Raw genomic sequence first — 25,537 nt, forward strand, 5'->3', positions numbered from 1 at the left:
GCTTCGGTTCTCACGCAGGGCGGCTCCTGGTCTCTCTCCTCTTGGGGCGTCCACCCCGCCCTGCCCCTCCGCCGTGACTCAGCAGGAAGGCGCGACCCGACTGGGCCGGAAGGGCCGAGCCAAGTCACCCCCTCCAGGTCCACGCCACTGAGCGTGTGGGACTGGGAGGAGGATTTGGGGGCAGAGGTGAGAATTCCTAGACCTGATCCCTGATCTTTGTGATCCAGAAAAACTGATCCTTCTCTGACCCTGCATTTCCCTTTTGTACAGTAGCGATAAACACGTCCAGAAGTCAGGAGACACGGTTGTACTAGTTAGTAGGAAAAGCATGGGGCTTCTCTAGAGTTTGACAGTTCAGGGATCGAATCTCACCCTCTTAATTATCTAGCTATGTGATCCTAGCCAGTCCCTAAATCCTCCTGTGTAAAATCATAGGAAGATTTTTATCTCCATCTCTTAGGTTGAGACAGTGAAATGAGATAATGAATACAATGTATATGAAACCACTTAGTTTCACAGGTGGCTGCAGAATTAAATTAGGAGATCCAGCTTTGATTAGCAAAACAAAAGGGACAGTTTTGGAAAGCTAGTCCTGGAGGCTAGGCAGTAGACAAAATAAACAGTTCTGCCTAAGAAATGGGAAAGAACCCAATCGAAAAATGGGCAAAGGACTTGATAGACATTTCTCCAAAGAAGATACACAAATTGTCAATAACAACAGCAACAAAAGACACTTGACATAATTAGTCTTTAGGGAAATACAAACCCAAACCAGGAGATAACACTTCACAGTCACTAGGATGGCTAGAATTTTTTTTTTTAAGGGGATGGGGATGACAAGAGTTAACAAAAATGTGGAGAATTGGAACCCCTGTGCAGTGCACGTGGGAATGTAAAGTGGCCCATCCACAGTGCAAAACGATTTGGTAATCCCTCAAAATGTTAAGCATGGAATTATCATTTTTGCTATTGTTGTTTAGTTGCTAAGTCATGTCTGGCTGTGCAATCCTATGGATTGTAGCCCACCAGGCTCCTCTGTCCATTGGATTTCCCAGGCAAGAATACTGGAGTGGGTTGCCATTTCCTTCTGCAGGGATCTTCCCGACCCAGGGATCAAACCTGGGTCTCCCATATGGCCTGATTGTATGTCTACAAAATGTCTAGAAGCCGTCTGGACAGAAAGTGAATTAGCGGCTGCCAGATGCCCCAGGGGTGGGGAAATGGCGAGTGACTGCTAATGGGTATGAGGTTTTTTTGGTGGGGTGATGAAATGTACTGGAATTAGATAGTGGTGATGGTTGCACAACCTTGCAAATAGCTAACGGACCACTGAATTGAACACTTTAAAAGGGTGAATGCTATGATATGTGAATTATACCTCAGTAATGCTGTTGTTTAAGAAAAGGCAAAAATGTAGGAGTCAGAGGGCTTGCAAACGTTGGGGTAGGAGACAGGGAGGGTCTCATTTGGGGTAGGCTGTTAGGGCTAGAGTAGAGAAAATCAAAATAAAAATGATGTGGGAATGTGCCTGTGTGTGCAGTGGTGGTGATGGTGGCCCTGTGTGTTCATGTGAATATACAAAAGAGCTCTTTAAAAACAGGATGTGTAGGGACTTCTTGGTGGTCCAGTGGTTAGGACTCTGAGCTTCCACAGCAGGGAACCTAGGTTCCATCCCTGGTTAGAGAATTTGTATCCCACAGGCTGTGTGGCATGGCCAAAATAATAATAATGGACATGAGTTTAAAAAAAACCAGGGTATCTAATTTTTAATTTTCAGTTGTTTGGTTCTTTAATGTTGTTCTTTACATTTATTTATTTGGCTGTGCTGGGTCTTAGTTTCGGCACACGGGGATCTTCGATCTTTGTTGTGGCGTGCTGGATCTTTATTTTTTAACATTTATTTATCTATTTATGGCTGTGTCAGGTCTTAGTTGTGGCACGTGGGATCTTTCGTTGCTGTCCGCGGGCTTCTCTCGAGTTGTGGCACTGCATGAGTTCCAGAGCCCACGGGCATGAGGGCTTAGTTCCCCCAAGGTGTGTGGGATCTTAGTTCCCAACTACGGATCAAATCCAAGTCCCTTGCATTGGAAGGTGGAGTCTTAAGCACTGGACCACCAGAGCAGTCCCTCAGCTGCTTGTTGAATGCTTGCCCCAAATCAGTGGCCAAGCGTGCACTGTGCGCAGCCTGGAATAGGTGGAACTTTAGGGGTGAAGGGCTTAGTCAGTGAACAGGTAAAGGGGGAGTCACAAAGGAGGTAAAAGCAGATGCTGCTGCTGCTAAGTCGCTTTAGTCGTTTCCGACTGTGCAACCCCATAGACGGCAGCCCACCAGGCTCCCCCGTCCCTGGGATTCTCCAGGCAAGAACACTGGAGTGGGTTGCCATTTCCTTCTCCAATGCATGAAAGGGAAAAGAGCAAGTGAAGTTACTCAGTCGTGTTCGACTCTTAGCGATCCCATGAACTGCAGCCTACCAGGCTCCTCCGTCCATGGGATTTTCCAGGCAAGAGTACTGGAGTGGGGTGCCATTGCCTTCTCCAAAAGCAGATGGGAGATTCAGAAATCAGCAAAAGTCAGGGGGACTTAGCAGGACCTAACCTCCATAAGGGGCTTCCCTCATAGCTCAGTTGGTAAAGAATCTGCCTGCAATGCAGGAGACCCCAGTTCGATTCCTGGGTTGGGAAGATCTGCTGGAGAAGGAATAGGCTACCCACTCCAGTATTCTTGGGCTTCCCTTGTGGCTCAGCTGGTGAAAGAATCTTCCTGCAATTCAGAAGACTTGGGTTTGATCTCTGGATCCCCTGGAGAAGGGAAAGCCTACCCACTCCAGTATTCTGGCCTGGAGAATTCCATGGGCTGTGTAGTCCACGGGGTCGCAAAAAGTTGGACACAACTGAGCAACTTTCACTCACTTCACTAATCTCCATAAGAATTCCTGAGATTTTTGGTAGGGATCCTTGGTATTCTATTTTAATGGGCCCTTTTAATTAATCTTAAGAGGCAAGGTGCAGTCAGGAAGTTGAAAGATGCGGGAGATGGCTAAGAGGCGCATTGCCCTTAGAATAAAACTCCTCCCTGTGGCCCAGAAAGCCCTGAGTGGTCTGACCCTTACCAGCTTTCCTGACTTGTCTCTTGGCACTTTGCTCCAGTCACAATGCCCTTCTTTCTGGTCCTTCTGCAGGCCAGGCTAAATCCCTAGTGACGGACCTGGAATGGTCTACCCTAAACCTTTTCATGGTCAACAAAAGGCTCATGGCTGGTTCCCACCCAGGCCCAGCTCAAGTCTCACCTCCTCAGAGGCTTTCCCTCACCATCCATTCCCTCCCATAACACTCTGCTTCATGTTCTTCCTAGCACGAATCACTGCTCCAAATCTCTTGGCTGTTGATTTGTTCAGTGGCTTATCACGGGACTTGCCTTGAAGGTAACCTCTGGGCCCTGCAAACAGAAACGGGTCTAGATCTTTCTGGGGCTCTGCAGCCCCAGAGTCCAGCCCAGTGCGCAGACTAGCACACGGGTGCTCCAGAAATATTTGCTCAGGTCCTCTGTTTACTGGCCAGCTATTATTTGAGCACCTGCCGTGTATGAGGTCTCGCACACAAAGTTGAACACAACAGCCCCAGCCCTAGGAGGACACAGCCAAGTCAGAGCAGTCCGCTGAGATGCGTGGGTCAGTGTTGTCCCTGGGCAAGTGCATGTGTGATGGGGGCTCCTAGTCCTGACCGTGGGTGCGGAGCGGGTACCCGTGAAGGCCTTCTGGAGAAAGGAAAGCTGAGCCATGAGGCTAAATAAGAGTTGACTAAGGGGGAAGGAGGGGAGAGGGTGACGTGTATTCCAGGCAGAGAGAACAGCATGTGCAGAGGCCCGGTGGGAAGAAAGCCCAGACATTAGAGGAACTGAAAGTAGTTCAGCCTGGCGAGATCCTGGCACCAAGTGGTGATGGATGATGTCAAAAACACAAGCAGGGCCAGTCTGTGCAGGAGACTTTGTAGACTGAACTAAGGAGTTGAGCAAATGGCCTTCCCTGGAAGTCCAGTGCTAAGACTCCTTGCTCCCAATACAGGGGGCACAGGTTCAATCCCTGGTCAGGGAATTAAGATCCTGCATGCCATGTGCTGCAGCTAAGAAATAAAAGAATCTTAACTTCCAGTCCTGCATCTACTCTGCAAACCTGGATAAATCATTTCCATTCTCTGAGCCTCAGTTTTCCCTGTCTGTAAAAAGGGATGCTAATACTTCCCTTGAGTTGAGCACCGATGAAAGCACTTTGTTAGATGGGGAAGGGGAGTCCAGGGGTGGGAAGCTGTGATACACCTCAAGACAATGAATGTGGGTGTACCTCAGTCAGTCAGTCAGTTCAGTTGCTCAGTCATGTCAGACTCTTTGCGACCTCATGGACTGCAACATGCCAGGCTTCCCTGTCCATCACCAACTCCTGGAGCTTGCTCAAACTCATGTCTTATCGAGTCAGTGATGTACCTGGAGAGGTAATAACCATGGGCTGTGCAAAGTGATAGCGTGCTGCACTCAGGTCTGAGGCTCTGGGTGGCTAGAACTTCCCTGTTTCTCTGCCTGACTCCCTCCATTCTTTGGTGCTCTCACAGGAGGAGATGAGCACACATCCTTCTACTTCACCATCCTGAACCAGAAGCCCCGACTCCTGAATTCTTCAGCATTGTCATTCCTTTCCCTCCTCTAGCCCTCATCCCTCCAATGACACAGTAGGTTGCAGGGCGCTCCCTGACAAATGGAGACAAAACCGATACTGCCAAGAGCTGATGGAGTTTGGAGCATAAGTGTCTGCCTCGTTCTTTGGCTGGCAGCCAGGACTTGGGTTTGGAGCCTGTGGGAAGCAGAACAATGCCTTCCCCTCAAAGATGTCCATGTCCTAATCCCTGGAGCTGGTGAAAATGACTTTACATGGTTAAAAAGATTGTGCAGATGTGCTTAAATTAAGGACCTTGAGATGGGAAGATTATCTTGGATTATCCAGGTGGGCCTGATATAATCATAAAAGACCTTTAAGGATGGAATAGGGAGGCGGGAGAGTCAGAAAAAGAGATGAGATGATGGAAGCTGGGGTCGGAGTGATGCAATTGCTGACCGGAAGGAGGTCTTGAGCAGGCATGGAATGCAGGCAGCCTCTAGAAGCTGCTAAAGGTGAGGAAATGGATTCACCTCCGGATCCTCTAGAAAGAATATCGCCCTGCCAACACTCTTGAATTTAGATCGGGGAAACCCATTTCCGACTCGTGACCTCAGGAACTGTAAGATGATAAATTTATGTTGTTTAAAGTCACTAAATTTGTGATAATTTGTTACGTAATGAGAGAAAACTCATACAGAGCCTGCAGGCTAATGTGGAAGGCGGGGCTTTTTTGGTCAGACAGTTGCTATTGGCAAGTCATGCACCTTGGGGCTGAGAGAGGCTCTGGCAGGATCCCCTACTTCTCTGTGGCTCTAGGGCTCCAGGTGAGGTACCCCAAGAGCAGCCCTTGGGGAAGCCCCAGTGCTGCTTCCTTTTCCCCATCATTCTTTCTGCCTCCTGTCAATTTTTTTCTCTTCTAGTCATTCCACTGCGATGACCGCCGTGTTTTGTGACCTTGAGTAGACCCCGTCGAGGACCCAGATTTCTGTGAAGGTAAAAGTGAGGATGGCCCAGGGGACCTTCTAGGGGCCTTCCTGGCGGCCTGACACTGTGAGTCAGCGTCTCCAGGATGCGATGGGCCTGCAGAAAGCTCTCTGATGATGCTCTTGACCCGCCCTCCATCCCCCAGCTGGTTTCCTCCAGAGTCCTAACCAGAGTCTTTCCTGCTGCCACAAACAATGCACTTATGCACTAACATTGACCTTGGTTAAAAGACGAAGGGGGCGGAAACAATGCTTTATTGACTTGGCACCTATGAACGGGTGGCTACAGGCCCCCAGGGTTCTTTGCATCTGCAAAATGGAGGCTCTGTCGTGGGGGCAGCAGAAATCAGAGTTGCTGGTTCCAGCTGCAGGGAGGGACCACTGTCACTGCTTTGGCCCCTTCCGGTCCCCTTGTCCAGCCAAGCACCATCTGGCCCTCTTGGAGCAGGCCAGCGCAATGACCCCGGTTCTTCTGCAGCCCTTGGCAGTCTAAGGTCAGAACTGTAGGCCTCTCCTGCCTTCCCTCTTCTTGAGGATTCCAAGATGAGTAGAGGCGGGAAGGAAGGGATATACCCCATTCTGGACCTTCTGGAGGACAGACCAGGAAGGCTGGGTCAGGGTTCCCGTAACGGGACCCCTGCCAAAGAGGACAGTTAGGAGTTATTCACTCCCCACCACTTTCTGTTTGAGCTGAGCAGAAAGTGGGAGTTTTCATTGAACTGGGCCCACCATAGGTGACGACAGTGAGGTCAGACACTAAGTCGCTGGGCTCTGCTTCCCTAGGCAGGACCACGCCATTTGGGCAGGCTCTCTCCCAGGCAAGAGGAGGGCAGGGCAGAGTGAACTGCTGCTGTCACAGGAGGAGGACTTCCTGAAGGAAGAGGGGCAGGCCACAGTAGGCTCCCAGAAGAGGTGGTCTGCAGAGCAAGCTGGGTCACTCCGGCAGGCACAGGACACTGGCATCCTCGCTGTGGTCACAGTTGTGGGCATCCCAGCGGATGTGGGAGCACAGCAGCAGGGCACTCTCGTCCCCACGGCACTTGACATTGTCCAGGAGAATAGGGCCTCGGCCTGGGCCAAAGTGGGCCTCACCAGGGGCTGCCAGGGCCTGGCCACAGCCCAGCTGGCGACACAAGACGCCAGCTGCCCGCAGGTCCCAAGCATCGTCACAGACAGTGCCCCACCGCTGCCCTAGGAAGAGCTCCACACGCCCCTCACATCGGTGGGCTCCGTTGGCCAGTCGTAGGTGTCCTGTGGGGGGACAAGGCCTGGGGCTGGAAGGGGCCGACCCAGGCCAGGCCACTCCCAAGCTAGGCCGGGGAGGGGTAGTTAAGAGGAGACAAAGGGTGGTGGTTTGGGACACCTCACTGCCCTGGGAGCCACTGGACAAGGGCAGACAAATGAGATAAAATAAGATGGGCATCAGGAAAATGTGTACAAGCCCTTGTGGGGTGCTCTGTGCATGATGCGAGCTCCATGCCTGCTCTCTCCTTAGTTGGCTGTTTACAATCCTAATACCTCAGCCCTACAGCTGTTGTCAAATGAGATTGTGTCCCTGAAGGTCATCACCATTTCCCCTCTCCTCTGGACTCCCCAAATTAAAGCCTGAATTCTTTCATTGATCTCCTCAGGACAGGAACCCCGTCCCGTTATTTTGGTCTCAACTCTAGAAATCTCTCAATTGCTCTAGCTTAAAACCCCCCTCCCTCCTTCCAGACATCATACCTCTATTGATGAGGCCTGAGACTAACAGGAAAGGACAAAGAGTTCTAGCACCTGGTGCAAATCTGCTGTGTAACCTGGGGCTGTGACTTCCCTCCAGATCTGGTCCCTCCTACTCTGATGCCTCCACCTCACTCTTACGGACTATGAACACCTACCGTCCCTGGGCCGAGGAGTGGGTACCCGGGTGGTCTCAGCACCCTCCTGCTGGACTAGCTCCTCTGGACCTGGTTCAGCAAGGACAGAGAAAGAGGTGGCTGTGATACTAGGGAACCAGTCCCTTGAGACCAGGTCACCTCTTACCCTTCAAGGGAAGCCTGATCTAGGATCAGAAAGGGCTTCATAGGCCCCCACTCCTTGGAACAGAAACGGGGTTTGTGTTTCTCTCACTCTGGGCCCAAAGCAGAGCCCTCTGTGGCCAAAGCTACCACCAGGGCACCAAACAAGGGCGAAAATATCAATTCCCACATCCGTCAATAAAGAGACGCATTTTTAAATGTGTCGGACTCTGCAACTAACTATCCCTTTTCCAGTGACTTCCCAAGGGACAAACGTATACTCCCCGAAAGCTGATCAATTTTCGTTGCTAACTAGAGCTCTTCGGATCCTTGACGCAGCACAGCAAAAGCTCCCGGACCACGCCCTTGACTGACTCTCCCACACTGAGCTCCGGCACTTCGGACTCGGCTCGGGCCCCGCCCCGCACTGCGGCAAAGGGCACTCCCTTCCCGGTCCCGCCCATGCCGCGCAGCCGCAGAGCGAGTGGGCTCCACCCGATGGTGGGCTCCACCTCTTACTGCGGAGCGTGAGCACTCTCCCGCCGCGCTCACGCTGCAGTGCCGCGGTGAGCGCTCACGCGCGACCCCGCCCATTTCCCAACGAACCCCGCCCTGCCCGCGCCGCAGAGCATGCCTCCTTGAGGCTCCGCGCATCCCCAGAGCCTGCCTCCGTGAGGCCCCGCCCATTCCTCAGAGCCTGTACGTCCCGCCGGCACCACGGTACGGGCCAGCGCGCGGCCCCGCCTACTTCACAGCAGACCCCGCCCATGCCTAAGTAAGCGCCTGCGCGGGGCCCCGCCCACTTCCCAGAAGGCGTTCAGCCTCGCCTGTGCCGCACTGCACATGTGGTCCTGCTGCGGCCTCACCTGAGCAGAGCGCGCCCGCATCCTCATGGTGCCCGCAGTTGTGCTGGCCCCAGCCCAGGTGGAAGCAGTCGCTGAGGCGGGTCTCCGTGCCGGCGCAACCCACGTTGTCCAGCAGCACGGGGCCGCGGCCGTAGCCGAAGTGGCCGAGGCCCGTGGCGCCCAGCGCCGGCCCGCAGCCTGCCTCGCGGCAGGCCACGCGCGCGTCCGCGAAGTCCCAGTCATCGTCGCACACGGTGCCCCAGCCCCCGGCGTACAGCACCTCCACGCGACCGCGGCACGGGCCTGGGCCACCCACCAGCCGCAGCCTCCCGCCTGCAGGGCGCACAGGCCCGCGGCCAGAGGGGCTGGGCTGGGGCCGCCCGCTCCCTGGCAGAGCCCCGGCCCCACCCTGTCCCACCCGCAACGGAATCCCTGCCCTGCCACTTACTTTTCTTCTCTGCTGCCCAGGCGGCAGTAGTGAGCCGTGCGGGCTCCCTGGAAGGCAGGGCACCAACTCCTGTAGCTGCAGAGACAAGGCATCTAGAGCGTTTGATTGGGACAAAGGGGACTTCTGGCCTGCAGCAGGGCACAGGGCGCACCTACGGAGATGTCTGACCTTTACCACGCCTTCACCCTATTCAGCCTCAATTCTAGAGTTAACCATGTTGTCTGCTGTGGTGGGGGCCTCAGGAAGCTTGAAGGAAATGAATCAAATTCTACTTCCAGATTTCAGTGCCAACGATAGTTCCAGCCCTCATTCCACAAGTACTTCTATCCTTCATTCAACTTGTATCTCAATTTTCACAAGTCTCCTCGATTTCCAACCTCAGCACCCCATTCCACCCGGCCCCTGCCAAATTTTATTTCAGAGCTTCGACGAAGTGCCTCCTCCCACCTTGCTGAACTTTTCAGAGCTCTGGATTTCATTCTTGCTCCATCTGTTCATCCGTTCTCTCACCCACGTCTTTACCATCTGGTCAAAAGCCCTGGCCTGCTAGCCCAGGCCCCCTCCCCATGGATCCAGACAGCCTTTCCAATTCCCAGTCCCACCCACCTCATCCCTACCATTCCAGCCTGGAGGGCAGGGCTCCTTACCCTCTGGTTCTGTGTGCCAGGCCCAGTCCAGTCTTGTGGCTGACGGTGGCAGTGCTGTGAGAGTCGAGTGGCCCAGGACTAGAGTAGGAGAGAAGGGAGTGGGGTCAGAGGCCAAGGTTCTGGTTCCTGGAGAGGATGAGAGGGTTTCCCTGGAGAAGACAAACAGATTTTACTTCCAGAGCTGGAGGCTCAGCCTCAGCTGGGGTCCAAGGAAGTCTGCCCCACTTTGCCAATTCTGGTCATTTATTTGTGCTGCCTAGGCATACACTCTACAGTTTATACAACACTTTCACAAGCATGTTTTCATTTCTTTCCAGGGTTCTCAGAAGCCCAATGTATGTTCAAGTTGGGGAGATAAAGAAGGTCTTGCCCACCAGGGAGGGCCATGCACAGTCCTGAGGGGCTTGCAGAACAAAACTCACTATCCCCGTCTTACAGATAAATAAGATTAGAAGGGGCAAGGGGCATGCTCAAGATTATGCAGCAAGGTTAGCTGAGGCTTTTCCAGGGCTCACTCTGCCTCATTGGGCCTCAGCTTTCCCATCTGTAAATCAGGATTGATGGCTCCTGGTTTGCCGTGAGGCATGGGCAAGCACTTAATATCTGGCAGAGTGGAGTCCATCTGTAAACTGCCATAAACAGCCCTATTATTTCTATCTGTTCAGAAAACCTTTCACTGCGGAAGAAGGACCAGGTGAGGGGAAATACTATCATAAGAGAATCAGGATTGAAGAGATGGGGAATTCTGGGGACATACCTGAGTTTCAGTGAAAGAATTCTGGAGTATCTCTGGAGCTCTCTTAAAGTACTATTACTTTACTCCAAAGTATTTCACCAAGAGTGCTTAGTAATCAACAAGTGTAATCAACAAGAACCTACTGTATAGCACTCAACATACTGTAATAATAACATATATGGGAAAAGAATCAAGAAAAATCCATGTATATACATGTATATATGTATAAGTATAGTTTAAGGGTTCAAAGAGTCAGACATGACTGAGCACGCACACATATGTATAACTAAATCAGCGTGCTGTACACTGAAAAGAATTACAACATTGTAAATAGACTACATTCCAATATAAAATAAAAATTAAAAAGAAAATGCCAACAATTAAAAAAAAAAAAAAAAAAAGAGTACTTAGTGCCAGAAACTCAGCAGTGGCCACAGGACTGGAAAAGGTCAGTTTTCATTCCAATCCCAAAGAAAGGCAATGCCAAAGAATGCTCAAACTACCGCACAATTGCACTCATCTCACACACTAGTAAAGTAATGCTCAAAATTCTCCAAGTCAGGCTTTAACAGTCCGTGAACCGTGAACTTCCAGATGTTCAAGCTAGTTTTAGCAAAGGCAGAGGAACCAGAGATCAAATTGCCAACATCGGCTGGATTATCGAAAAAGCAAGAGAGTTCCAGAAAAACATCTATTTCTGCTTTATTGACTATGCCAAAGCCTTTGACTGTGTGGATCACAATCAACTGGAAAATTCTGAAAGAGATGGGAATACCAGACCACCTGACCTGCCTCTTGAGAAATCTGTATGCATGTCAGGAAGCAACAGTTAGAAATGGACGTGGAACAACAGACTGGTTCCAAATAGGAAAATAGAAAAAGGAGTACATCAAGGCTGTATATTGTCACTGTGCTTACTTAACTGATGCAAAGAGCCGACTCATTTGAAAAGGCCCTGATGCTGGGAAAACTTGAAGGCAGGAGAAGAGGATAACAGAATGAGATGGCTGGATGGCATCAATGACTCGATGGACATGAGTTTGAGTAAACTCCGGGAGTTAGTGAAGGACAGGGAAGCCTGGCGTGCTGCAGTCCATGGGGTCGCAAGGAGTCGGATACGACTTAGTGAGAACTGAACTGAGTGCCAGAAAATTCTGGAGACATGTTTGGAGTACTGTTAGACAACTCTGGAGTATTGGTGGGGTGAAGTCACTCAGTCGTGTTCGACTCTGTGCGACCCCATGGACTGTAGCCCACCAGGCTCCTCCATCCATGGAATTTTCTAGGCAACTGGAGCGGGTTGCCATTTCCTTCTCCAGTGGATCTTCCCCACCCAGGGATCAAGCCCGGGTCTCCCGCATGACGGGAAGACGCTTTACCGTCTGAGCCACCAGGGAATCTCAATTGGTGGGGTAATACTGCAGTATTACATAGTCGTGGAGTCTACTAGAATTTTATGAGGCACTTCTAGAGTCGTACTGAGAAATAAAAACTAATTTGGGGGCCTTTTCGAAAGAGCTCAGGGAAACATCAAGCCACTCAACATGCCGATCCCCCGCCCCCCGAGGCCCCTCTTCCGGTCTGCTTCAGAATACGGCCCCTCCCCGCCCCTCCCCCCGCCCCGCCCCGCCGGCCCCGCCCCCAACCCCGCACCTGCGCAGAGCGCGCCGGCGTCCTCGTGGTGCCCGCAGTTGTGCACGCCCCAGCCCAGACTCAGGCAGGCTGCTAGACGGGGCTCGCCGCCTTCACAGTGCACGTTGTCCAGCAGGATGTGCCCCGTGCCGTAGCCGAAGAAGGCGTTGGTAGTGGCTGCCAGGGCCGCCCCGCAGCCCAGCTGGCGGCACACCACGGCCGCGTCCGGCAGCCCCCAGTCGTCGTCACACACGGTGCCCCACAGGCCACCGTGCAGGATCTCCACTCGGCCCTGGCACGGGCCTGCGCCCCCCACCAGGCGCACGCTGCCCTCACCTGGTGATGGGGGCGGGAACCAGGAGCATCTCCCCCAGGGCTTTGCTGCCCATCCCAATCCAGTGGTCGGTCTTCCTATTGCCCCAGGCCCTCTGCATTACCCACAATACATGGTGTCCCAGGACCTAACACCCAGGAAGACCTGCTCACCCACTTACCCCCAAAGCACTGCCTCCTCACAGTCTAGATTAGGGGCGCTTTTGGGGATCTGAGGATAGAAACCTATAACTCTGTCACTTTCTGCCTGCCCTTGTCCACGCTCTCCTAAACTGTATAGAATGTGCTGATTCCTTACTTCACAAACAACCCTGCCTCCAGGAAGCCCTCCCTAATTTCTGATGAGTGGGATCCTCTTCCTCCTCTGGACTCCCTTGCCTTTTTATCTGTCCTTTAAGAGAATTTTTCATTTTTCGTTTTCTTGCTCTAAGATCATTATCAGCATTTCTATATATAATATATCTGACTCTCCCATTGGATTAGGTTTCAGCCCCCACCTCTTTTGGAGAAGGAAATGACAATCCACTCCAGTATTCTTGCCTAGAGAATGCCATGAACAGCGGAGCCTGGCAGGCTACAGTCCATGGGGCCACAAAGAGTTGGACACGACTGAAGGACTAACACTAGCCCACCTCTTTTATTTTCTCCAACCTTGTGCTACTACTTCTATCATCTCACTAGAATGAATCCTCTTTCCTTATCCAGATAGTGAGCAGCCTGCGGGGTGGGGGTGCAGGGGGCGGAGCAGGGGTGAGGGAATGACCAAACTCACCCATCAGTAATCCCTCTCTTCCCACTGCCTAGGGTAGGATTTGGGAGATTCCTCCTGGATGCCTCTCCTAAGACCCAGGTGGTCCCCCACATTGCCTTTGCTTACCTTTTCCATTCTGGGGCGTTGTAGGGGGTGCCCTGCTGGTTAACACTCTCCTTGTTGGGGGCTGCGTGGGCAAGAATTCTGGGAAAGAAGCAGGGTGGAAGAGAGGAAGATGTGGATATTTCTGTTCTCCATCCTCACACACACAGATATGTGAGGGGCAGTGTACGGACCCCTAAGTTTCCTGATCTCGGCTTCTGGCCACACAAAGGGTCAAAGCTGGGGACTCTGGGTAAGAGAGGAGAAAGGGCCGCCTGAGTCCTGAAAGCTGTAGCTTTAGAGGGGTTTGCTTTAGAGGATTTCTTCCAGTTCTTGGTTTCCTTAGTTTTTAAAGCAGCATCACATCACCTGAGAATTTGTTGGAAATGCAACATGCAAATTCTCAGGCTCCATCCCAGATCTGCAGAATCAGAAATTCTGGGATAGGGCTACCATCAGTGTGTGTGTGTGTGTGTGTGTGTGTGTGTGTGTGTGTGTGTTTCCTGTGCCATGCAGCATGTGGGGGTCTTAGTTCCCTGACCAGGGGTTGAGCCTGTGCCTCCTGCAATTGGAGTGCAGAGTCTTAACCACTGGACTGCCAGGGAAGTCCCACCATCGGGGTTTTATAATGAGCTCTCCAGCTGATTTTCTTAAAAAACAGAACTACTGCTTTCAAGGTCAAAGCCTCCCAGAGATTTGTTGCAGGTCTATGCCAAGTGGGCCTTAAACCACCAGACCCCAACGGTCTGGATATAAAACTGGGAAGGGGGCTCTCTGCTGGGACAATCGAAGCTGTGGAAGCAGTATTGCTGGTTTTCAGCAGAGATCATACCATGAGCCGGAGCATGGCAGGGTCCAGGCTCCTGCCTGCCAGGCTGGGGGTCTTCCCCAGGACTATGTACACACTGCAGCTGCTGGCTTGGTCTTCACTGGAACATTCTTACCTCTGGGAAGTCCCTTCACGTGTCTAGCCCACAGCCCTGCTGCCCGGCAGTCTGTCTGCGCTTCTGAGTCACAGGCTGTCCCGCTCACCATCACACAGGACCGCCACGTCCTCATAGTGGAAGCAGTTGTGCACGCCCCAGCCTCTGCTGCCGCACTCGCTCAGGGCGGCTTCCTGCCCGCGGCACTCCACGTTGTCCAGCAGGATGGGGCCTCGGCCCTGGCCGAAGGCGAGGGGCCGGGGCACGGGCAGCGCCAGTCCGCAGCCCAGCTGACGACACACCACATTGGCGTCCACCACGTCCCAGTCGTCGTCACAGACGCTGCCCCAGGAGCCCCCATGTAGGACCTCCAGGCGGCCCCGGCAGCGGCTCGGGCCCCCCACCAGCCTGAGTTCTGTGGAAAGAGTTGAACTGGCACGGGGTGGTAGTGGGGGTCACTGGGGCCTACCTAGAGGATGCCCACCTTGCCACGAAGCTGTGGGGACCTTGGGATCAGTCCCTCCTGGGCCTTATTTTGCCCTTTCTGTAAAATGGGGACACTGGAGCTGTCCCTTTGCATCTTGAGTAACAGAGGTCTTCTGAGCACCTGAGTGCTTTGGGAGCGAGAGTTGGGGGGAAGGGTGGGGGGAGAGGCAGGGGCACCTACCTGGAAAGGGCAGTGAGGTGGGCTGTAGGGCACCAGCTGGAACAGAGTGAGGAAGAGCATTGGCCCCTCAGCCCCCTCCCTTGGCCCCAGGAACACAGCCTCCCCTCCAACCCTCCCCTCAAGTCCTCACCATCACCCTCTTCCTCGTCACCACCCCTGCTTCCAAAGCCCCTGACTGCCCCCGTTGGCCTCTTGGCTTCATCCCTCGCCCATTGGTCCATGGGCCGCCCCAGAGAGATCTGCCTGAGACCCAGTCAGGCTGATCCCATTCCACTGCTGAATTCCTCAAAGCTTCCCCATTTCCTGCAGAAGTCCTGGACCCTGAACTTTCTCTGCAAAGCCTTTTAGGATCTTCTGAGTAGCCTCACCTTCCTTGTTAATCTTGCATCAGTCTGATCACCAGGTCTGTAATCTTGCTGTCTCCTCTGTTCCCCTTGCTCATTACAGCCCTGCAGATGGAGCCCCCTCCTATGGGAAGCCTTCCTGGAGCTCTCAGCTAAAAGGACTGTCTTTCTCCTCTGAATCTCTGGGTGCCATATACATACCCCTTTCCAGGCCTTCTGCCCAGTGATGTGGCCAGGTCTGTGTCATCTTGGTTTTCCCCAGAGCTCCCTGCCCAGAGTCTGTTACTCCCTAGCTTTGCCTTAAGGGTGTAAATTAACTTTGGGTTTCATTCTGGTTTCCCACTAATGAGTTTACCTATGTAAGTCTTTCTGTTTCCTTTGGGTTTCTTGTGTTGTTTTTTTTTTTGGTTCTGGTTTTTTGGTCATGCTTTGTGGCATGTGGGGTCTTAGTTCCCTGACCAGGGATAGAACCCACACCATCTGCATTGGAGGCACAGAGTCTTAACCACTGGGCCACCAGGGAAGTCCCTATCAGTCCTTCTGCTTCTGTATATGTCAGCACTGTGCTCATTGCTTTATGTGGCCTGGCTCACTTAATCATTAGGACAACTTACGAGGCAGCTTAGATTTTGCAGAAGGGAAAACTTCAGGTTTAGTGAGGTCAGGCCACTTGCTCAAGGCCACAAAGCAAATAAAGGATGGAGCAGGAATTCTAACCCAGATAGCCACACTCCTCTTCACCAAACAATTCTGAGCACGTGGCCTAAGAAGGAAACTGGCCTGGCATGAGAAGTTAATACCCCATAGTAGCCCTTCATTTGTGCACAGGCTTGTCAGACACAGCCCCATACCTTACCTTACAACCTCTGAGGCATGTACTAGTGTACCCATTTTACAGATGAAGAAACTGAAAGTCAGTTAGGTTAGTTCCTAGGTTGTTTGATTCCATCTGTTCTACCAGCTGGTTTTCCAACAGCCGTTGGTGAGCCCATGCCCTTTCGCTCCTTCCCTATTTCCAGTATCCTCACTGCCTAGTCTCTGTGTGCATCGAGCTCTAGCCTTTAACACTGAGCCTTCCACTCCCCCAACTCAGACCTTAGCTTTCATCAACCTGGGGCAAATGTCAGAGCTGGAAAGAATGTTGGAAAACACCTCGTTTACATGCTATGTCCCACCATAACTTTACAACTGGGAAAGCTGAGAGTCAGAAAAGGGAAGGGGAAGGGTCAGGGGAGTTGGGGGGCACTCACCCAGTGGCAATAGGAGGAGGAAGGACAGGGCTGGGGGGAGAGGGGAAGGGGCAGTGCTCCTGTCTCCAGACCCCCATCCTCTGCTCCTCTCATCAGGCTGGGGACCAGTGTGCATCTCTGCTTCCTTGTGTGTCCAGCCAATGGGTGGTCTTTCCAGTGGTCCCATCAAGGTGCAGTGAGAAGTCACAGCTGGAACATCTGGCATTAAATGTTCCAGGTCTCTTCTTCCAGCTGGAAGGGCCCAGGGAGAGCTTTGTGGCGGAGGGGGGTGGGGGGGGGATAGATGGACATTTACTGTTGCCTTAATTTTTTCCTGTTGCAGTGCATTCTGTTTATGACAAAGGATCCTGGCTTTTCATTGATCTGGAACAATATCAGGTTTCCCTTGAAAGTTAATTAAATTTTAAATTATTTATTTATTTTTTTGCTGCATCGTGGCTTGTGAGATCTTAGTTCCCCAACCAGGGATTGAACCTGGGTCCCAGCAGTGAAAGCGCCAAGTCCTAACTGCTAGACTGCCAGGGAATTCCCTACAGTTAATTTTAATTAGGAAAAAAAAAAAAAAAAGTCAATGTAAAGAAAAAAACATCAAGGAGACATGGTTCCCATGAGTCACAAATATGCAAAAATGGTGTAGGACTGGAAGTTTAAATGCCATTTGGGATGTTCTGCCCTTTTGAGGTAGGAAGCCCTGGGAGATTATTTTGTTTAATTTTGGATTGAAGTTTACAAGCCAAGAAGAGCATAAATCCTAAGTGTAGAGCTCAGTGAACATTCACACCATGTCACCAGCATCCCAGTGTGTGGATAATGATTGGATGGTTGTGGTGGGGGCGGTGAGGCGTGGCTGGTTTAGAAGATGGTTCTGTTTGAGGGACTCCCCTGGTGGTCCAGTGGCTAAGACTCCATTCTCCCGATGCTAGGGGCCCGGGTTTGATCCCCAGTCAAGGAACTAGTTAGATCCCCACATGCTGCAACTAAGACCCAGTGCAAATAATTTTTTTTTTTTTAAAAGAGAAGATGATTCTGTTTGGGATACACTGAGACCGAGGTGCCCAGGGACGTGGGTGCCCCTCTCAGCAGGAACACCGCCCCCCGCCCCATCTTTCCTTGGCTCTGCCTCCATCCTGGCGGACAAACAGGCTGGTTGGGAAGAGGATGAAAATCTATCTGGATGTGGACACAGGGTTTTCAATACTCCATTCATGGGGCCCGGTACAGCCCCCAGTGGAATAATCAGCTTTTGTCCTTCTGGGGACAGATGGGAGATGGGAGTCGAGAACTGTAAGGAGGGGAAAACTGTGGTCCAGGCTTTGCTGAGGGGGATCCACAGTGACCTGGGCCTGCCCCTGCCTCCCAGGCCTGGGGGCCACCCACCTCTCAGGCTGCTGGGACACTAGCCCCCCAGGTCAGGGAAGCTGCCGCTCTGTAAGTGTGGGGACAGACAGCTCCCAGGGAAGCTGGCAGGGAATCCTGAAGTCCTCCTGCTCTATCTCCCATCACCTTGGCCCCCGGAATGAGAGAGGGGGACCCCTGATCCGGACCATCACTGACCTCAAGTCCCAGATGACCCAAGAGCTCTCAGTGGGCCTCGTGGAGGCTGCCTCATCTCCAGCTCTGAGCTTGGTCCTGCCTTACACTCTGGAGACCTTGGTCAAAATGAGGCTTCACCATTGCCAGCCCCACAGATCATGGCTCCCTCCCTCCGCTGTAGTGGTCCACCTGTTGCCCTGAACTGTCTCTACAGTGCAGGCAGGCCTCATCCACAGTGGTTCCAAGCATTGGTTCCACAATCTACTAGCTGTGTGACATCATCTCACTGAGCCTCACTCTTCTCACCTGTAAAATGGGGCTAGGAATACACTTAACCTCTTCCAGTTTTTGCTAGGATACATGAGCTAAAGTTGATACAAAGCTTAGCCCAGTGCCTGACCCGCTGTAAGTGTGGTCACTGTTATTACGATTACTGTTTCCCCATCCAGACTGGGGACTGTTGAGGGTAGGGATCAGGGCTTATCTAGTGGCAGCACCTGGCATAGGATGGGTGCTAAGGAAATGCTGAACAACTGAATGAAAGTTAGGGCTGCAGAATCACAGCACCGAAGCGGTCAGAAAGGGCCTGGGCGATCATTATGGACAACTTCATCTCTGACCAATGGAAAACCTGTCACACACACTCATACTCACACATGCCAGCAAAAGTGAAGAAATTCATACCTGTGGGAAGGTTCTAGGCTCTCTCTGTTTCTTATTTTATAGTCAATCCAAGGTCAAATCCCTTTTTCCTGCCTCCAGAAGTTTAGGACGGGGAAGGATCTCCCAGATGCAAAGCAACACAGACCTTTCTTCTTTTCTTTCCAAAGCTGGGAGGTGAGCAGAGGCGAAGTCCCCCGTCCATGGAGCTGGCTGGTGCCCCCAGCCTGTCCCCACTCGACCTTAGGGGCAGAGGGAGGCAAAGAGAGAGCGGAGGTGGCCTTCAGGGTCTGGAGCAGCCCCCCGAAGGGGGACCGGGCCGAGGAGGAGCTCTGGGGTGGAGGGGGGCAGATGTGGACTCTCAGGGCCCGGCAGCTCCTCCCCCCCACCCCCCCCCCCCCCACCCCAGGGTTCAGGTTTCCGAAAGGCCTGGCTAGGTCTCCACCCCTTTGTAGAGGTGCCAAAAGCATGCCTGTCTCCTGTTCCTGGGACTGCCCTTAACCACATCCCACCAGGGGGGTTTGGAAACATCGATCATAGGAGCCTGAGTGGGCTCCCACGCAGGCAGAACCTCTGGTTTTGCTGCCAGGCTTTTTGCCTTGTTATGGTTCTTTGGAGTCTGGTACCTTTGGGACTTTGTGTTAGTCACTCAGTTGTGTCCAACTCTTTGCGACCCCATGGACTGTAGCCCACCAGGTCCCTCTGTCCATGGGATTCTCCAGTCCAGAGTACTGGAGTGGGTAGCCATTCATTTCTCCAGGGGATCTTCCCAGCCCAGGGATTGAACCTGTGTCTCCTGCATTGCAGGCAGATTCTTTACTGTCTGAACCACCAGAGAAGCCCTTTGGGGCTTTTTAAATTCCTGGTAACAGATAGTGGCATGTGGCTTACTCTGTAGCTTATAGCTTCAGTCAAATGCTGTGCCAGAATTCTGCACCATCCTGGGGGTGGCTGGGACTACAAACTCTCAGAGCGGGAGGGGTCCTGAGAAGCCCGGCAGGGTGGTTCCCAAACCTGGATGTGCCTTCACATCATCCCCAGCCATACTTTAAAAATATATACAGGGACTTCCCTGGTGGTCCAGTGGCTAAGACTCTCTGCTCCTAAGGCAGGGGGCTGGGTTGGATCCCTGGTCAGGGAACTAGATCACACGAGCCACGCCTGAGAGTTCACATAGCCACAACTAAAGATCTGTGTGCTGCAACGAAGACCCAGTGTAGCTAAATAAATAGGTAATAAGTATTTTTTAAAGTATGTATATGTACATATATATATACACACACACATACACACATAGATTCTTGCCCTTACCACTTTTGCCCCAGAAATTCTGATCCAGCAGCTGAGGGTGGGGGTCCCCCAAAAGTGTATTTTTGAAAACCCATCGAGGCTTAAACAAGTCGGGGGAGCAGGGTTCTACCCCAAGCTGTTTATTGTGCAGGAGGTAAAACAGACACCAAGAAAAGAAAACAGACACACAGTTCTGTGCAGCCTCGAAGGACTTAGCTCCCTGGCTCTGGAGCCTGGCCTTGCTTCCCGCTTCTCAGGAGAAGAAACTTCTCTGGTGGGAGGTCTGCCACCACCTCCCTCCCAAACCTGCACCCCCTCGCATGTCCACTCTTGGTCCTCCCGTCCTCCTGCCTCCTTCCTCCTCCCCGGGCCTGAGGATCTGTTCCCCTGCAGTCCAGACTCCATCTTCTGCTTTCCCAGGGACCTCCCTCTCTCCATTTGTGCGTCTTCTCTCGTCCATGTTCGGCTGCTCTTTCCCAACCAGACTCTTCTCATGGGACTTCTAAGCAAACTCTGGTCTCTGTCATTTAAAGCGAACAACAGAAAACCCTTTGCATCTATGTCGGTTGGGTCCTCAGGGTAGCAGTGGCCCGGCCCGGTATCCCCACCCTGCTTTGTCACTGGCTGGGGACGCCTGGGAAGAGTGTATCCCCGGCTCCAAGGTGCTATAGATGGAGGCTGTTGGCTGACTGCACTCCTCGGGGCTCATCAGCTCCTTTCTCGCGGGGAGATCCGAGCAGAGCCTTGGCATGGCTGCCTCTGGCCTCCACGCCCCCTCCAGCTGCTGCCCCATCCCTCTGCTCCCCATCACAGCCAAATCTACCCCCAAAGCCATCTGCTTACCCACATTCTTTTTTTTTTTTTACTTCTCACTCACTGGTCAGTTGGCTTCAGTCTGCTTTTGGTCCTTAGCACGCCAAGCACCGAACCTTTCCTTAGGTTAACAGTGAAGGCATGCTTCTCCCCTTAAGGGGCACGACCGTGTCCCTTCTGCTCTCTCAAGACTGGAACAGCTTCTCGCGGCCCTAGCCTGGCTAAGAATTCTATTACTGTGTAACAGGAGGGAAAAAGTGCCCGGAACAATGATCGTTTCTGCCCTAGTCCTTGTGTTACCTGATACCGCAGAAGTGTTTTTTTGTTTTAATTTTAATTGAAGCATGGTTGATTTACAATGTTTCAGGTGTATAGCAAGGTGATTCAGGTATATATGTTCTTTTTTTTTTTTTGGCTGCACTAGGTTTTTATTGCTGCGAGAGCTTTTCTCCAGTTTGCAGAGAGCGGGGGCTACTCTCTAGTTGCGGCGTGTGGGCTTCTCATTGCGGTGGCTTCTCTCGTTGCTGAGCACAGGCTCTAGAGCTCGCAGGCTCCAGTAGCTGCAGCTCGGGGCTCCAGGGCACAGGCTCAATTGTTGTGGCCCATGGGCTTGGTTTCCCCAGGGCATATGGAATCTTCCCAGACCAGGGATTGAACCTGTGCCCCCTGCAGGCTGGACGGGTGGACTCTTGATCACTGGCCCACTTGGGAAGTCCAATATATAATTCTTTTTCAGATTCGTTTCTCGTACAGGCTATTACAAAATATTGAGTAAGTTTCCTCAGAGGTGTCTGACATTCTATCAGTTACAGTGTTTTGGCTGTAATGGAAGATGCAAATCAAAGTTACTAAAAAAGAGGAGTTTTTTTTTTTTTTTGGCCTCACTTAGTGAGAAAGTGAAAGCGTTAGTCACTCAGTCGTGTCCCACTCTTTTCGACCCCAGGGACTCTAACCCACCAGGCTCCTTGCCATTTCCTCCTCCAGGGGATCTTTCCGACCCAGGGATCAAACCGAGGTCCCCGGCACTGCAGGCAGATTCTTTACTGTCTGAGCCACCAGGGAAGAGGGAAGGCCATTTCAGGACTGGTTAATTCAGTGGGCAGACATCGTCAGGGACCCAGGTCTGCTCTGCCGTCTTCAGCAAGTTGCTCCTCCCTTGGCTGCTTTCCCTTATGACTCAAGATGGTGGCCTCGGTTCTGAGTAGCTCATGCATACGACAATGTTCAGAGCCAGAAAAGAGGAAACATCCCCACCTTGTGTCCTATCTTAAAAGCTTAGAAGACTTTCCCAGAAAACCCAGAAGAGAAATCCCCTCACGTCTCACTGGCCAGATCCAGTAACTTGCCTGTCGCAAAGCACAATTGGCAAGTAGATGGGAGCCCTTGGCTCAGTCCTAGCCTTTTTCTCCATCCATACTCCCTGTCTAGGAAACTTTGAACAAGCTCTGGGTGTGCAATTTATTGGTTTTGAGTACACCCACAGAGTTGTACAACCATCACCATTATCCAATTACGGAACGTATTCACCACCCTCAACGAAACCCTGTGCCCATTATCAGTCAATCCCTTCTCCCCCTCCTCCAGCCCTTGGCAGCTGCTAATCTACATGCTATCCCTACGGATTTGCCCATTCGGGGACATTTCCTATAAGTGAAGTCCTCTAATATGTGGCCTTCTGTGTTCTGCTCCTTTCACCTAGTATAGTCCTCAAAGGTCATTCATGTCGTAGCATGTATCTGTATTTTATCCCTTTTTATGGCCCAGTAATATTCCACTATATGGATATACCACCTAAATGAATAGAGATATTCCTATGTAGAATATGTAAGGATCTCTCAGAACTCAACATTAAACAAACTGAACACACACACACAAAACCAATAAGCTAATTAGATGATGGGCAAACCACAAAGAGACATTTCACCAAAGGAAGTATATGGGCAGCAAGTAAAAGAAAGTGAAGTCGACTCTTTGCGACCCCATGGACGGTAGCCTACCAGGCTCCGCGATCCATGGGATTTTCCAGGCAATACTGGAGTGGGCTGCCATTTCCTTCTCCAGGGGATCTTCCCAACCCAGGGATCGAACCTGGGTCTCCTGCGTTGCAGACAGACGCTTTACCGTCTGAACCACTAGGGAAGCCCCTATGGGCAGCAAGGAGCACATAAAAGATGTGTAACATCACTCGCCATTAGTGAGATGCAAGTTAAGCCTGGGATAAGCCATCACCACACATTTCAGAACTGCTATGATAAACAGTGACGGTACCAAATGCTAACAAGGACGTGGAGAAATCGGATCCTTCATACATTGCTGGTGGGTACGTAAAATGGTCTGGCCCTCTGGAAAATAGATTAACAGTTGCTTTAAAAACTGAACATACACTTAACGTACAGCTTAAGTAAGAAGAAAATGAAAGTGTTAATCGCTCAGTCATGTCCAACTCTTTGCAACCCCACGGACTGTAGCCCACCAGGCTCCTCTGTCCATGGGGATTCCCCAGGCAAGAATACTGCAGTGGGTTGCCATGCCCTCCTCCAGGGGATCTTTCCAATCCAGGGATCGAACTCAGGTCTCCCACATTGCAGGCGGAGTCTTTACCGTCTGTGGCACTAGAGAAGCCCAAGAATACTGTAATGGGTAGCCTGTTTTTTCTCCAGGGGATCTTCCTGACCCAGGAATCCAACCGGGGTCTCCTGCGCTGCAGGCGGATTCTTTACCATCTGAGCTACCAGGGAAGCCAGGAGGGTTTCATGGGGCTTCCCTATACATTTCTTTTCTTTTTTAAAAAATTTATTTATCTGGGTCTTAGTTGTGGTATGTGGGGTCTAGTTCCCTTGCCAGGGATTGAACCTGTGTCCCCTGCACTGGGAACACAAAGTCTTAGCCGTTGGACTACCTGGGAAGTCCTTCCCTATACATTTCTTTGTAATTTCCTGTGAATCTATAATTAGCATTTCAGAATAAGACATTTTTTTAAAAGTCATAGATGACTTACAAAAACAATACAGATTACCCTTGCAAAATAAAAGCAAAAAAGTTTTTAGCACTTCTCAAAATGTGTGTGAAAATGGATTCTGACAAGGGGTTTTCCCTGGTGTGAGAAACGGCAGGTGCCCGGGGGGTTGATTCACTGATTTACCTTCTCAAAGATCCTATGGAGGAGACTTCCTTGACCGTCCAGTGGTTAGGAACTCCGAGCTTCCAATGCAGGGGCATAGGTTTGATCCCTAGTTGGGAAACTAAGATCCTGCATGCTGAGGGGTGAGGCCAAAAAAAAAAAAAAAAAAATCCTTTGGAAGCAGCCGGGCTTGGCTGAATAGTAGGAAAACCTGGTGTAAGATGTGTGAAGGGCCCCAAATTCTGGACCGCCTTTCCCGAGTGGAGCAGCTCTTCTGCCCCCTGGGAAGGTGGTGACACCCCTAAACTGTGATGACTCCAGTTAGGATAGTCATGAAAAGAACTCCTAATTCGTTTCTTCTCTTTTTTTGGCCGAGTGGTCTGTGGACCTTAGTTCCCAGACTGGGGATCAAACTCAGGCCCATGGCGTTGAAAGGGCACAGACCCTGAACAAACCACTGGCTGTTGCTGCTTAGTCGCTCTTTGAGACCCTGTTGACTGTAGCCCACCAGGCTCCTCTGTCCTTGGGATTCTCCAGGCAAGAACACTGGAGTGGGTTGCCATTTCGTCCTCCAGGGAATCTTCCTGACCCAGGGATTGAACTCACATTGCCTGCGCTGGCAGGCCGATTCTTTACCACTGAGCCACCTGGGAAGTCCCTTAACTACTAAACCGCCAAGGAATTCCCCTAAGCACCTCCAACAGCCCCGCCTATTCAGAGGAAATCTGTTGCATTGAATCATACAACGGCCCACATCACCCTTCCTTCTTGGTGTGTTTTTCGAGGCTGAAGTGGGAGTCCGTTGCAACCCCTTGTTGGGAAATGAAAGTCCCGTTGTGAGATACGTTTGCACAGTGACAAAATGCAGTTTCCACAGAATACCCAAAAGTGAAATCAGAGGCTAGAAGAGACATGCCCTGTATTGCCCCCTTGAGTCACTGAAAGTTCATTCTTTGATCTGTCCGTGGACTTCGGCCGGGAGCATGTTTGGGGCAGCACTGGTGCTGATGGAGAGTTTTGAATGACCAGAAATGGAGGCCATTATGTTTATCCAGCCCTTTATTTCAGAAGCAGCCTAAGGGTTGCCAAGGCAAAAAGATCCCAAGGGATGTGCCTTGTATTGGGCAACCAATGGTGCAGAGGAAACTTCTGGCAGCAGCTGCCGCATTCTGAGAATCAAGCAGGTCCTCTTGGCTAGAAAGTGGATTTTTTTTTAATGAAATATTTTAAAACTATTTTATTTTATTTTTAAGCAGAAAAATATATTCAACAGAAAATTTACCATCTTAACTAGGTTTTTTTGTTTTGCTCTTTTTTTTTTTCCTGGCTGTACCATGTGGGGTGCAGGATGTGGAAATCCAATCTTGGATTGGGCTCGAACTCATGTCCCGTGCAGTGAAAGTGCAGAGTCTTAACCACTGGACCACCGGGGAAGTCCCATCACATATACATTTTGACCCAAAAATCTACTTCTCAGAATTGATCCTAAAGAAATATCTAAAAAGATATGAAAAGATAGATGGACAAGGAAGTTCTAGTGTAACAGCAGAAAAAGTTACAACCATCCACATGTTCAGCATGAGGATATTGGTGGATAAATTGTGGTTACCTCTGTATAGGGGTGTTCTAGTCAGCCATCAAAAAGAATGGAGTGATTTTCAGCATGAAAAATGTCCTCCACATCTTATGAGAAAAAGCGGATTGTGGAACAGTGTAGAATATAATCCCCATTTAAAGTTCATGTTTAAAATAATCTTTTAGAATAATTTTAGATTTACAGAGAAATTGCCAGAATAGTACACAGATTCCTATA

At 51.3% G+C, this 25,537-nt stretch overlaps 1 protein-coding gene and 1 long non-coding RNA gene across 2 annotated transcripts; one reads left to right on the forward strand and one right to left on the reverse strand.

Moving 5' to 3' along the window:
* Positions 1-5,465, forward strand: LOC129637853 (uncharacterized). The gene is made up of 3 exons (XR_008707604.1): positions 1-186; positions 3,353-3,422; positions 4,603-5,465. It is a non-coding gene; the product is annotated as an uncharacterized LOC129637853 (long non-coding RNA).
* A 915-nt stretch (positions 5,466-6,380) lies between these two features.
* Positions 6,381-16,473, reverse strand: SSC4D (scavenger receptor cysteine rich family member with 4 domains). The gene is made up of 10 exons (XM_055562153.1): positions 16,308-16,473; positions 14,714-14,749; positions 14,156-14,461; positions 13,148-13,225; positions 11,959-12,273; positions 9,570-9,647; positions 8,923-8,997; positions 8,496-8,807; positions 7,510-7,578; positions 6,381-6,880 (listed from the first exon to the last, which is right to left on the reverse strand). The coding sequence occupies exons 1-10, from the start codon at positions 16,471-16,473 to the stop codon at positions 6,564-6,566; spliced, it is 1,752 nt and encodes a 583-aa protein (XP_055418128.1). The 3' UTR covers positions 6,381-6,563.
* Between the last annotated feature and the right edge of the window lie 9,064 nt (positions 16,474-25,537).

The sequence above is a fragment of the Bubalus kerabau genome, chromosome 23 (assembly GCF_029407905.1).
Source record: "Bubalus kerabau isolate K-KA32 ecotype Philippines breed swamp buffalo chromosome 23, PCC_UOA_SB_1v2, whole genome shotgun sequence".
In the NCBI taxonomy this organism is placed as follows: Eukaryota; Metazoa; Chordata; class Mammalia; order Artiodactyla; family Bovidae; genus Bubalus; species Bubalus kerabau.